The sequence below is a fragment of the Halichoeres trimaculatus genome, unplaced genomic scaffold, assembly GCF_033239565.1.
Source record: "Halichoeres trimaculatus isolate MK-OKI-2021-1 unplaced genomic scaffold, fHalTri1.1 fHalTri1_scaffold_8, whole genome shotgun sequence".
Lineage (NCBI taxonomy): Eukaryota > Metazoa > Chordata > Actinopteri > Labriformes > Labridae > Halichoeres > Halichoeres trimaculatus.
The window spans coordinates 722,501-736,193 of NW_027437186.1; the positions used below are offsets into that span (position 1 = coordinate 722,501).

At 48.0% G+C, this 13,693-nt stretch overlaps 1 protein-coding gene across 3 annotated transcripts in view; it reads left to right on the forward strand.

The window, feature by feature from the left end:
- ninl (ninein-like) overlaps positions 1-12,633 on the forward strand; it is a 59,219-nt gene extending 46,586 nt beyond the window's left edge. For 2 of the 3 annotated variants that reach the window (XM_074676403.1, XM_074676404.1), the window contains exons 19-30: positions 1,098-1,235; positions 4,819-4,923; positions 5,266-5,335; positions 6,255-6,422; positions 6,873-6,989; positions 10,112-10,225; positions 10,318-10,464; positions 10,559-10,708; positions 10,968-11,081; positions 11,163-11,372; positions 11,456-11,569; positions 11,642-12,633. In XM_074676403.1, coding sequence (XP_074532504.1) covers positions 1,098-1,235; positions 4,819-4,923; positions 5,266-5,335; positions 6,255-6,422; positions 6,873-6,989; positions 10,112-10,225; positions 10,318-10,464; positions 10,559-10,708; positions 10,968-11,081; positions 11,163-11,372; positions 11,456-11,569; positions 11,642-11,833 — 1,639 coding nt within the window. In that variant the 3' untranslated portion in view covers positions 11,834-12,633. Of the gene's footprint in view, positions 1-1,097; positions 1,237-2,024; positions 3,095-4,818; positions 4,924-5,265; positions 5,336-6,254; positions 6,423-6,872; positions 6,990-10,111; positions 10,226-10,317; positions 10,465-10,558; positions 10,709-10,967; positions 11,082-11,162; positions 11,373-11,455; positions 11,570-11,641 lie in introns of all 3 variants that reach the window. The other variant, XM_074676406.1, reaches the window with a different exon arrangement.
- Positions 12,634-13,693: the final 1,060 nt, after the last annotated feature.

Here is a 13,693-nt window from a genome sequence, read left to right on the forward strand (position 1 = left end):
CAGGTTAGACAGGGAGAGTGCTCTGCAGACAGCAGTAACACACCAAAACTATTTATTTAAAGGTAAATTCTCCTCTCTGTGTCAGCTTGTTAGCAGCCGGAGCTGCTACGTGAGACCACGACAGGCTGTAAGTGTGAGTGACAGGGGGAGAAGCTCCCCAGCTGTAGCTGTAGCTGCTTATTGGAGAAAAGAGAAAAAATCTTGAAACACAACGCTCGTCATTTTTAAGAAAGGTAAACTCGCTGGGGATCAATAAAGTCTCCGGATCAGTCCAGAACAACTGACTGTAAAACTCAGAAGATGCTCCGGTGGAGGGTTATACTTCAAGATCTCTGACTGGCTCATTTCACTGTCAATCAAAAAGGGATTCAGCCTCAGACAGATCATCCAATCATCATGCAGAAGCCCAGCGTCCAGGCCAGCCCACTGCCTCATAGACCCCCAGAGACGCTGAGCGTCCGATGGGCGGGACAAAGCCCAGCGTTTATCCAATGACCGTCCAGTTTCCACAGTGGAACAACCCACTCTACGCTTCCTTGCTGAAGTCAGAAGACGCTCAGCGTCCGACTGTGTTAAAGCGCTGAGACGCTGCGGGGATGAATGAGAAGGAGGTGGAGCCAGTTACCTGTGATAGGAGCTGATTCTGAACAAAATATGAAGGAATTCTAGCTCAGATTTTGTTAATGAAATGTTCACACAGCAGAACATATCAACACTTTTTTTGGGGACATTTTAGGAGAAGCTGAGCTTCTCTTGCAGTTTTAGAGCAATCGCTACTGGTGTGAAACCGAAAGAATCCAGAGCGAAATGAAGGCAATACAAAGACTATCATCAACGACGTCCACATGAATATTAAAGTAACAGACGATGATAATTTTATCTGAAAGAAAAACGATGTTGGAAAGAAACTCTGAAAAATCAGGAAGAAATTGAGTGCGCCAGGAGGCTGGTAGACAATGACAAACAAAACTGGTTGCACAGTTTTAACAGCTGGATGCAAGAAACTAAGAAAAAGACTTTCAAAGTTATCTTCTGTTTTGGCCTCGTGTGCGTGTCCGCTGTTTTTCACCACCCATGGGTGATTTGTTTTTTCCCAGGGTGCAGCGAGAGCGAGCTGAGCTGGAGCAGAACTTTGCGAGGGAGATAGGTAACCTGGTCCAGAGACTGAGCGCAGAGAAGGATCAGCTGGAGGCCGAGCTGAGGCTGAAGATGGACCAGGAAGTGATGCGGGTCAGGTGGGTGATGACCTTAGAGCTGACTTTAGTTAGAGTTTACCTGCACATATCACCTGTATAGTGTTCCTCCATGTCTTTATCAGGAAATCAAGGCTCAGGTGTGTGTTTGTGTGTGTATCTCCAGTGAGCTCTTTAAAGCAGACATGTCGTAGTGTAAATCTAAAAACTGGAACTCTTCAGTCTAACAAATAGCTGGTGTATAACCAGAGCCACTATGAGTGCTGAGACAGGTGTGTGTCAGAGGTGTGTGTCAGAGGTGTGTGTCAGAGGTGTGTGTCAGAGGTGTGTGTCAGAGGTGTGTTTCAGAGGAGTGATGGAGTGACCGGTGGATGATTCTGTCCTCATGTGCTCGCTCTGTAACGCGTCATCCATCACACGTGATGAACCTGGAGCAGAGAGGAAGCTGAGCAGCACATAGACGGTCAGCGCCGCCTCCTTCTCCAGCTCCACCAGGAGCAGCAGCAGCTGCATGAGCAGAGAGGACTGTGGGAAAAACAACTGGCTCAATCAGAGAGGGATAAGCAGCAGTGTGAGGTGGAGCAGGGGAGGCTCCAGACTCAATTCTCCTCTGAGAAGAACAGGATGGAGGAGCAGCACGAGGTGGAGGTCCGTCAGCTCCACAAGCAGCTCTCCACCTCAGAGGACGTCGTTCAGGAGACCAGACATCAGCTCCACCAATCAGAGGCCAGCTCAAAGGAGTTCAGGGAGCGCTGCTGGCAGCTAGAGGAGGATCTGACAGCCTCTAGTGGGCGCTGTGCCCAGCTGGAGGCCAGACTGGAGGAGGCCTGCGCTCAGCTGGAGGAGAGCATCAGCTTCATGGAGTCTCAGGAGGCTCTGAACAAACGCCTGGACTCGAAGAAGAGCTCTGTGGAGGAGGAGCTCCAGAGTGTGAGGAGCAGGGAGGAGCAGCTCCTGCTTCAGGTGAGCCAGCAGAAAGAGGAGCTGGGAAAGCTCCAGACTGCATCTCGCAGCATTCAGCAGGACCGAGAGCTGGTGGCCGATAACTGCAGCCGCCTGTCCAGCGCCTTCATCCAGCAGCAGGCGCAGCTCAGAGCCAGAGAGCAGGCCGTCCACGCTCTGAGGGCCCAGATGGAGAGTCTGCAGGGCGCCCTGAAGACTAGAACTGAGTCCCTGTCCAAAAAGACGGCTGAGCTGGACTCCATGAAGACAGACAGGGACAGACTGATCCAGGACCTGAAGGACCAGGCAATGGCTGTGGACCACCTGCAGCTGGAGCTGGACAGCCTTTCTGAGGAGCTGGACAGGAAGAGATGTGCAGAGGAGGTCCTGCAGGAGGCCCTGAAGCAGGAGCAGACCAAAATCCTGCAGATCCAGTCCAATCTGGAGGTTGAGAGGGAGGAAGTCCACTGCCTGAGCCAGGAGAAGGCAGGCTACACCCGCCTGGCTGACCAGCTGTCCACACAGATCGTAGAGATGGAGGAGGAGATCTCCACGCTCAGAGACCATCTCAGGGAGCTCAGCTCCCAGCTCAACGAGACAGCAGACCTGGTCCTGAACCTTAGGGGGAATCTGAACTCCAAAAGCAGCGAGGTGGATGGGCTCAGAGTCGAGCTGGCAGAGGTTGCTGATCTTCTACAGCTGGCCAAGACCTCCTCAGAGAAGGACCGCAGTGACAATCAGAAGCTGACCCATCAGCTGGAGGAGAAGGACTCAGAGCTAAACCGGGTCACAGAGCGAGTCCTCCATCTTCAGCAGTCCCTGCAGGACCACCAGGACCAGCAGATGGTGGCACAGCAGGGCTTTGAGCAGGAGAAGAGTAAGATCAAACAGCAGCTGGTGGAGCTGGAGATGCTGGTCCTGGCTCTGGAGACGGTGATGGATCCGGCCAGTCCACACAGGTTTGTGGAGCATGAGACCCAGATCAGAGACCCAGATTCTAATTCGAATGATGACTAACCTCCGTGTGCCGCCGTGTGTCGCCATGTGCCACCGTGTGCCACCATGTGGCGCTGTGCTTTAAACTCTTCGTCTCTGAATGACTAATCATCAGGTAGAAAGTGACGGATTGAAGCGCTGCTCTGATTTTACCCACAATGCACTGCAGCCAGCCCTCTCTGTTTGCCAGGCTTTACCTCTTCATCCCACCTGACACCCCTCCAACCCCCCCTAACCCAATGACACATGCATGACAGACCACTCATCATCACTCTGTACCATCCTGTCTGCCTTCCATACACTCCTTTTCCTCTCAGACTCTTTCAGAACTCCAGATCCCCAACAGGGGACCCATTGAAACCTTTAAGATCCAGATCCCCAACAGGGGACCCATTGAAACCTTAAAGATCCAGAGCCCCAACAGGTGACCCATTGAAACCTTTAAGATCCAGATCCCCAACAGGGGACCCATTCAAACCTTTAAGATCCAGAGCCCCAACAGGGGACCCATTCAAACCTTTAAGATCCAGAGCCCCAACAGGGGACCCATTGAAACCTTTAAGATCCAGAGCCCCAACAGGGGACCCATTCAAACCTTTAAGATCCAGAGCCCCAACAGGGGACCCATTGAAACCTTTAAGATCCAGAGCCCCAACAGGGGACCCATTGAAACCTTTAAGATCCAGATCCCAAACAGGGGACCCATTGAAACCTTTAAGATCCAGAGCCTCAACAGGGGACCCATTGAAACCTTTAAGATCCAGAGCCCCAACAGGTGATCCATTGAAACCTTTAAGATCCAGATCCCAAACAGGTGATCCATTGAAACCTTTAAGATCCAGAGCCCCAACAGGGGACCCATAGAAACCTTTAAGATCCAGAGCCCCAACAGGGGACAATTGAAACCTTTAAGATTCAGAGCCCCAACAGGGGACCCATTGAAACCCTTAAGATCCAGATCCCCAACAGGGGACTCATTAGCCTAGTTTCCACCAAGTGGTTCAGTTTGGTTTGTCTGAGCACGGCATGCATTTTATAGGGTTTTACTGACTCATCCCGGGACAGACCCGCAAATAACTGGGATGAGTCGTCCCACTTTTTGGCACCCTCCTGTTAAGGTGCCAGACATACTGATCTGACCTCAGAAGGTGGAGCTGGAACACTGCAGTCTGTTGATTGGTGGAAGGAATTGTCTCTTCCTTATCGGCATCCAGCTTACAAGCTGCCCCCCAAGAAGAGCACAGTTGGCTCTGGAAACACAAATAGGGTCAGGCTTTAATGATCCAACCTGTGCCAAACTGTACTGGTCCAAACTGGACCACTTGGTGGAAATGGGCTTAAGAGTACAGGATGAAAACCTGCAGAGTCACCCGAGGATCACTGAGCCCAGACTGAAGCAGACTGTGGTCACCTGTTGTTTACAGACCTGAATAAAGCTCTTTGAGAGTCTGCTCCACATCGTCAGGGTAAAACCTGAAACCATGATTCTTCAACCCAAACCTCTGAATCAGACCTTTATCTACTCCTTATGATCAGTCAGCTGATTGATTCTGTGTTTTCTCAGTGTTTCTGAGGTGTGTGTGTGTGTGTGTGTGTGTGTGTGTGTGTGTGTGTGTGTGTGTGTGTGTGTGTGTGTGTGTGTGTGTGTGTGTGTGTGTGTGTGTGTGTGTGTGTGTGTGCGCTGCAGGGCTCAGCTGGAGGAGGTCCGATCAGAGAATGGAGCTCTGCAGGAGAGACTGAGTGTCCTGCAGCAGGAAGTCCAGAACCTGGAGGACGATGTCTGTAAGAAGAGGTGAGGACAAACTCTTTAGTCCTCGTCTGCTGAGGGATCCTCCTCTGATCCTCCTCTGAGGGGGTTACAGGATGACAGAGCAGGACAGGGGGGTACAAAGTGACACTCTGATGAACCAATCTGAAGACAGGGGAAAATAACCAGTGCCCACGCTCAGCTGTGGTGGATCAGGAGCAGGTTGTAAGTAGAGCTTCAAAAGAAGAAGAAACAGGAGCAGGAGACAACAAACAGGGAGAGGAGGTCATTTATTACAAACTGTGTTTAACTCAGACAGGCTGATCAAATCCCACTCCTGAGTTTAATAATGATGCCATAATAAAACCAGCCTTCATCATCTGACAGGAGAAAACTGGAGCAGATGGAGAAAGAGCATGAGAGGAGCAGAGAGGAAGAGGAGAAGCTGCACAAAGAGGTGAGAAGTTGTGAGCAGATCGCTCTGTGCTTTGACATTATCACTGAGTCTGACCCTGTATCTAAACCTGACCCTGGGTCTGACTCTGACCCTGTCTCTGACCCTGACTCTGACCCTGTCTACTACCCCGTCTCTGAGCTCCTACCCAGATCATGTCTCTGACCCTGAACCTGTGTCTGACTCTGACGCTGTATCTAAACCTGACCCTGTCTCTGATCCCAAGTCTTACCCTGTCTCTAAACCTGACCCTGGGTCTGACACTGACCCTGGCCCACACTCTAACCCTGACCCTGTCTCTGACTCTGACCCTGTCTCTAAACTCCAACCCTTACCCCGTCTCTGACCCTGTCCCTGCGTCTGACATGGAGTCTCTTAGACTTTGACCCTGTCACTATACTCCTACTCTCTGAGCGCCTACCATGACCCTGTCTCTGAACCTGATTCTGTGCCTGACCTCTGACTCTGACCCTGTTTCTGTCTCTGTCGCTGACCTTTACCCTGTCTCTGAGCTCTGACCCTGACCCTGACCCTGTTTCTGTCTCTGTCGCTGACCTTTACCCTGTCTCTGAGCTCTGACCCTGACCCTGACCCTGTTTCTGTCTCTGTCGCTGACCTTTACCCTGTCTCTGAGCTCTGACCCTGACCCTGACTCTGACCCTGTTTCTGTCTCTGTCGCTGACCTTTACCCTGTCTCTGAGCTCTGACCCTGACCCTGACTCTGACCCTGTTTCTGTCTCTGACTCTGTTGCTGACTTTTACCCTGTCTCTGGGCTCTGACCCTGACTCTGACTCTGTCGCAGACCCTGTCCATCTTTGACCAGGTCTCTGATTCTGAGGGAAGAACTCAAGAAACCATTTTCTCTTTCTTTTCCTCCTACTTCTTCTCCTTCTCTTCCTCCTACTCTCTGTGTGCTGACAGAACTCCAGGTACCGTGAGGAGGTTCTGGATCTGAGCAGCAGAAACCTGCAGCTAAGCAATGACAACGCAGAGCTGAGCGCCCGTCTCCGTGGTGACCAGCAGTCTGTTCAGATGCTCCAGGAACGCCTAACAACGGTCTCCAAGGGGCAGGATGAGGAAGCGGCCATGGTGAGCAAACTGAGGGAAGGATCTGAGAACGGGCCACGTTTTAAGATTGTTTCATCTTTTATTTCACCAGGAAAAAAAAAACTCACTGAGATTGAAAATCCCAGAACACAAAGTTTGTGACAGAAAAAGAGCAGAAAGACATACAGACACAGAATAAACAGCCACAAAGCATCCAGATCCAAAGAGAGCAGATACTGGGATGGAGGACAGTGAGCTGCTGCAGCCTTCCTGTCTGACTCTGGTATGAAGGGAGAAGCAGAGCTTACAGATAGATTGATAAATGAGAACTCTCCAGAGCTTTAGCCTGTGTGTCCACAAAGAGCACCAACCAGCAGGGTTAAAAAGCCACAGTGACGGATCAGTGTTTAAACGCTGGTGATGAACCCCTCTCGTAGTGTGTCTCTGGTTCAGTTCACCTCTCACTCTCAGACTTACCTTTGTGTGGTTCAGGTACGGCAGCTGCAGGATGCGGCGGTGCAGCAGGAGAGAGAGAGGCAGCAGCAGCAGGTCACCTGGGCACAGGAGAAACATCTGCTGGAGACAGAGCTTCACTCCAACAAGGAGAAGGTGATTTAAGACTGCTGTTACCTTTAGGCCTGCTGCCTATTTGACTCAGCATCATCGAAATCAGGAGTGACCAACTGGGAAGACCAGTTCATTCAGGACGTATTCAGCGAGATAGAAAGCCCTTAAGACGCGTTGTCTGGACAAACATACAACAACAAATAGAAGACATGACAACACAAGATACTCGACCATTAGATCAGAAAATCAACCATCAAAAAAACCAACCTCGTGACAAAAACATCCTAAGAAAAATGAATGGCACCCAAAAAGTAGTGATGCCTCTAAAAAGATACAAGTTAGACAAAGTAACAGTGAAGGCTTTACTGATAATATGTACCATTTTAAACTGAGACAACTGATTTTTAGAGGAGGGGATTAAAGGTCCCATATTGTGCAAAAATCACTTTATTTAGTCTTTTAGTGGAATTTGTGGTTCTTTGTCTTTCCTCCCAGCCCACAAAATGTGATATTTAATGACAATACCTGTATTTAGTAGAGCTTGTGAATGTTTAAAAAAAAAAAAAAAAAAAAGAAAACGAGCTGCTTGGATTTTGGGGTTATGCCGACGTCAGCGATTCCCTTTTTTGACCAATCAGGAGCAAGTCTGACCTGATTGGTCCACCGGAGCAGATACCCCCGAACCCCCTCCTCGCCCACTCCCCTCCCTACTGCTGGAGAGATTTGTGAACAGCAACGTAGTTTCAAGTGCAAGCTTCCCATCTCAGAAGAAGACAGACTAAGTGTCTAGAGTTCTTTTATCAGGAAATGTTCCAGCTACACTCAGTAAAACTGAGCATGTGTGTGCTAGTCACTTCACGGCCGACTGCTTTTCCAACTTTGGACAGTCCAACAGAGGGCTAGCCAATAGACTTGTGGCGCCGCTCTCAGTGACGTGGAAGAGCGGGGCGGTATCAGCGGTGGCTCATTTACATATGAAGGCCACGCCCACTAAATCAGAGCGTTCTGAACAGAGGGGCTATGAGAGCCTGGAAACAATGCTGCTGTGCTTGATTTATTGGCTTTTTAAACCAAAACATGTGACTACCATTTCATGAAGACATCAGTGATCCAGATTAAACTGCAGAAAAGGAGCACAATATGGGAGCTTTAAAGATTACCAAACACTGATAGTTTAAAAACCCCAATCAGAAGGAGTGTGAACAAACCTCAGTCTCTGAAACAAAGAAACCACCAAAAGAAGATGATCTAAACCTCTTAATGAATAACTGGAAGAACAAAGAACTGAAAACAGCTCAAGACAATCAGGGTGGTTTAGTTTGACACATAGGAGAATAAAGTGAAAGCAGTGAAAGCAGGCAGTTACCTCAGATGGTGACCTGTCAGAAAAAGACGCCCTGGACGAACCTGCAGAGCCTGCTGATGATGACATGAAGAGGATAAAGATCTTTACATGCATCCTGAAAGGTGAAGTCCGAATAGTCTGTAATCAAAGAATAAATAAATTTTCCTTAGAGTCAGTCCCCACACTATATGTTCATTTCATTCATGTTAAAAGTAGCTATGGAAGTCTTAGAGTACCAAAATTAAAAAATATAAATTAATATAAAATTAAGAATCAAATGTGTCTTCAATTATTTGATATTGGAAATAAATCTTCAAATAAATAGATACATTTTGTTGATGCATTGCTAAGTTAATGAAATGCATATGATTATTACACAATTAGACCCAAGGCCATGGTTTGAGACACATCAGCCTTGGTCCCACCCACTGAGTTTGGTGGGAAAGGGTGACAGATCAAATGATTCAACGATGCACTGCTGGAGCAGGAGCCATGAGATATACATGCAGTAAATACTTAGAAAAAGGTTTGTGTGAGTGAATGTGGGTTTACATAGAATTAAGAATGGACATTTAAAAAAAATGATTTAGAAATTTATTTGATAAATTATGTGTTTCACTGTTTATTTATTTATTGCAACTTCTAAATAATTAATGATTTTATATCTATCTACCTATCTAGATTTATTTCCAATATTAAATAACTGATTACACATTGAATTAATTTTGTTTATATAGCCTGTCATGTATTTAGGTATAATCTGGGTTAATCTTACTGATTTTTTTGAAAAGTTTAAGCTGCATTTTGTTTAGGTAGAAATCTAAAGAGCTGGGCTGTGGATGTGGTTAAAGAAACCTCAGCAGACTGTCTCTAAAAGTGTATGACAGAGCAGAGACCAGGTTCAGAGCTGAACAGTGGGAATCAGCACATCCACAACCTGCAACAGAAACTGTTTGTCTCTCCTAATTTCAGCTTATTTCTCAATTCGTGACAACTGAATTATTAACTCCTCACATGTTCACAGCAGGTTAAGGATCAAAGCCGGGGAGCATAATCGGGGGTGTGGCCTAAAGGACTGACAGCTAGGAGCTGTTTGCTAGCATTGCTAGCAGTTCATTCATTCATTTTCCGAACCACTCATCCTGTGCAGGGTTGACGGTTGGCTGGAGCCTATCCCAGCTGTCATTGGGCGAAAGGCGGGGTACACCCTGGACTGGTCGCCAGCCAATCACAGGGCTGACACACAGACAGACATTGCTAGCAGTTATTTTCGCTATTTATTGGGACATTCCACCAGTTTTTGTAGACCCATACCAGTGCTCCCTCTGAGTACTCGCTGATGCTGAGTACGGACACCTCTGGTAATTTGATACACTGGATATCAGTGAACATTTTGAACAAAGACAGCACAGCCAGTCTGACGTTAAGTCCAAAATAAAACACAAATAGCTCTGTCTGAGCTTCAGCCTTCACAAGTATATAAGTAGATACCCTGAAATAAGGCTTGTATTGGCCCCATACCTGGTATTGGTACTTGCCTGTCCATAATTTTCATAAACCAGCCTTGATGAGTTGGTGACTGTTTATGATGTGCTTAGTACATATAGCCTGTTAGCTTATGAACTGTTTGTCAAAGACCAGGTCAGTCAAAGAGGACCCCAGCTGCTGGGATTCACTGACCAGCTGCTCAATCCCTGTCTGAGAGGATCTGAATGCTTTCACACTCTTTTGGTCATTTGTTGGGAGGTGCCACTGAAATCCATAAACTCTGACCTCTGGTGCCTAGCTGATCAGGTTTACAGATGTTTGTGTTTTTCAGCTGGCTCGTCTGTCTGGGCTGGAGGAGGAGCTCAGCAGTCTGACTCTGAAGCTGCAGTTTTTGGAGGAGGACAAAAGCAAACTGCTGAGAGAAGCAGACAGCCGAGACAACAAGGTCCAGAAGCAGACTGCAGTGATTTAGAACAAAAGAAATCAAGATAAAATCCTTCTGAAGGAGTATGAGGTGACAGTGTGTGTCTCCATCAGGTGGAGAAGCTGCAGCAGTCACTGCTCGCTGAGGAGGCTGAGGCGGAGCTGCTGCGCTCTCAGCTTCACGCCATCAACCAGGAGAAACTTGGCCACACCCAGGAAGTGAGTGACCTACAGGGGGCGCTGCAGAAGACCCAGAGAAAGGTCAGTTTTGGTCCTGCCGCTGAGGGCTGGCAGAGAGCAGGATGTGTCTCTGTGAGGCCATCAGACTAACAGCTGCTGTTCGCTCCACCTTCAGCTGGAGGAGCTGGAGACCAGCCTGAGGAGGCTCATGAGGGAGAAAGAGGAGCTGAGTCAGGCTCTAGAGGAGCAGGAGAAGCACACCTCCATCACTCTGCAGGAGGAGACCCACAAACTTAGAGTCCAGAACCAGGAACTCCAGGTCAAGGTACAGACTGCGTATTCTCAACATGATCCAGGATGAGGGCCTGTGTCCACTGACAGTGTTCAGCTTAAAATCCACACCACTGTTTTTCTATCAGCACTGTAAAATGTCATTAAATTAAATCAAAATGAGAAGTTAACAAGGCATTTCAAATCCTAAAACCCAGACCACTCTGTAGTCCAGACTGTAGCCAACCCACTGTTTGTGGACACATGCCCTGACTGACAGGGTTCATGGAGGCTGACTCGATGGTGTTTGTCAGATGTCTGAGATGCAGGTTCAGGGTCTGGAGGTCTACAAGCTGACCCAGGAGCACCAGAACCTGAAGACCAAACTGGATGAGCTGGAGACGGTGCGGATGCAGGCTGAGGATCAGGTCAGAGGTCACCGCTGACAGAGGGTTAGAGCCAAAGGGGAAATCAGAGTGTGAGTTTTAAACACGCTGTGGTGTGTTCAGGCTCTGCTGGCCGACACAGCGCTCAGCCTGGTGCAGGCCCAGCACCAGAGGCAGTTACAGGAGCTGCAGGAGCGGGCAGGGTCCAGCTGCAGGGAACAGGTGGAGGCGCTGCAGGCTCGGCTGGGGGAGGAGCAGAGGAGGAGCCAGCAGCTGGAGGAGCAGCTGAGGCTGCACAACCAGCAAAGCAGCTCCCAGCTCAGGGTGAAGCAGGTAACACACAGGGGGTCACAGGGGGTCACACTGAGTCACACTGAGCACAGAGGAGCAGCTCTGAGTCCATTCTCTACATTCAGGATCAGTACGAGAAGGCCATAGCAGCCCTGCAGCAGAGGATGGAGGAGCTGGAGACCAAAATGAAGGGGGTCCGACTGGTCCTGCAGGAGAAGGTCCAGCAGCTCAAAGAGCAGGTGCGTCCTCTAACAGGTCCTCAGAGAGTCGTCTGTTCTGTGTGGTTGGAGTAACCTGTGCCTCTCCTGCAGATGGCAAAGAACTCCAAGTCCAGCGTGCTGCTCAAAGACCTGTACGTGGAGAACTCTCAGCTGATGAAGGCTCTGCAGGTCACAGAGCAGCGGCAGAAGAGCGCAGAGAGGAAAAACTTCCTGCTGGAGGAGAAGGTCCACGCTCTGAACAAACTGCTAAGAGAGATCGTCCCTGCTTCTCTCGCCACATAACCACACTACAACACGCCATACACCTCAGATACAGCTGCTTCAAGAGCAGGTTCACTGAAGCAGCTTCAGCAGGCAGATGTAGACAGGGTAGACAGACACAGACAACACAGACATACACAATGCAGACAGACACAGACAGAAACAGACAACGCACAGACAGTCACAGACATCACAGACAGACATGCAGACAGATGCAAATAGACACAGACAACATAGACAACACAGACAGACACAGACAAAGCGAACAGACACAGACAATGCAAACAGACACAGACAACGCAAACAGACACAGACAATGCAAACAGACACAGACCGACACAGACATCACAGACAGATGCATTTTAGTTAGCCTGGTCAGACTGAGGCCACAACAAAAAAATGTTAACCAAGTGAGAGGTGCATCAGGGTCAGGATGTGGGTGTGGCTTATCATATGAGTCATCAGAAGGCCTACCCAGTGTCTGTCCTCCTTGAGGCTGCTTCAATACTTGGAGAACCAGTCTTGCTGTCTGAAGTATTTTTCCCATGTGGGTATTTTAATTCCTGTTCTTTTATGTTCACTGTTTTTATGTCAACGTGGGACTTAAACTTTGGTCATGTGAGTGCTGTCCAATCACACACTCAGATTTCTGTCCTCTGTTTTAGTCTGTTGTTTTTCCCTCAGAGTGAGACCAGGCTCTGCTCCTTCTCACTGTTCAGGTAAATCAAACCAAAGCCTTGCTGTCAGTGAGTCCCAGGCTGAGCGTGGACCTGTAAGATACTGTAAGATGATGAGCACAATAAATTATGTTTTTAATCACACCACGCTGGCTGCTCCTCTCTGCTGGTTATCATGCTGTCTGTGACCAATGCCAGGCTGGTTTGTGCTCCTGGCTCACCTGGGTATGAGGCTTGTCCCCCTGCTGCAGTCAGAGGTAAAGGCTACCATGCTTTCTGAACTATGTCAGGCTTTTTTTCATAGTTTTTCTGGTCCTGAGACTTACAGTCAGGTGTGACTTGTCTTTCAAGTTAATGAGGTGCTCTGTTGTTTGACTCTTTTATTGACAAAAGATCTCTAAATCCATCCATGAGAAATGTCGATGAGGAAATATCTCCACAGCCCAACAGCACTGCGCTCTGACAGAGACTCCATATTTCCAGTTTGGGCAGCCTGACAGCTCCAGGTGTTTAGCACTTGATAAAATAACTTAGAGAAATAAAAGGTCACCCGAGTCTTCTTCTCTCTCTGTTGTAGACAGATTTTCAGGATTGAAGTCACAAACAAGCGTCAAACCCCCGTGACTTTTTCAAAGTGTGGACATTTATCTGATGGATCTCATTCAAGCTCACACTGCACCGTTCTAACCAGCAACACTCCCAGTAAGGGCATCAACAAGATGTTTTACCAACTTCTGCCAACTTTGTCATTACCAAACAATTTCTTTAGCAATAGGTTTTTAAAGGTCTGTACTAACATGTTTTAAAATGTTAAAATTTAATTCCTGTGGAAAACACTGAAAAAAACCCTGCTCAAGTTAGGAAACCAACCAGTGATTGTTGAAAAATTGAATTTAAAAATTGAGCCTTGAGTAATTAATGAGGGGTCAAATCAGGACTTTTCAGGATACTGAGCCGATTGTTAGAATTTAAGTTTCATCACTAACACTACTTTGTGGGAAAATAATTTCTAGATACATCTGGTGCTATACTTTGGAGTCTAGCAACATGGATGAAGATGTTACTCCCCCCTATGCTCAAATGTTTTATAGACTAGACTAGAATAGAACAGAATGTACTTTATTAATCCCAAAAGGGAAATTCGGAGTCCCAGCAGCAAAAAAAGAAAGCATATAGCTGAGCTGTGGCTCCCTGTAGCTTTAAA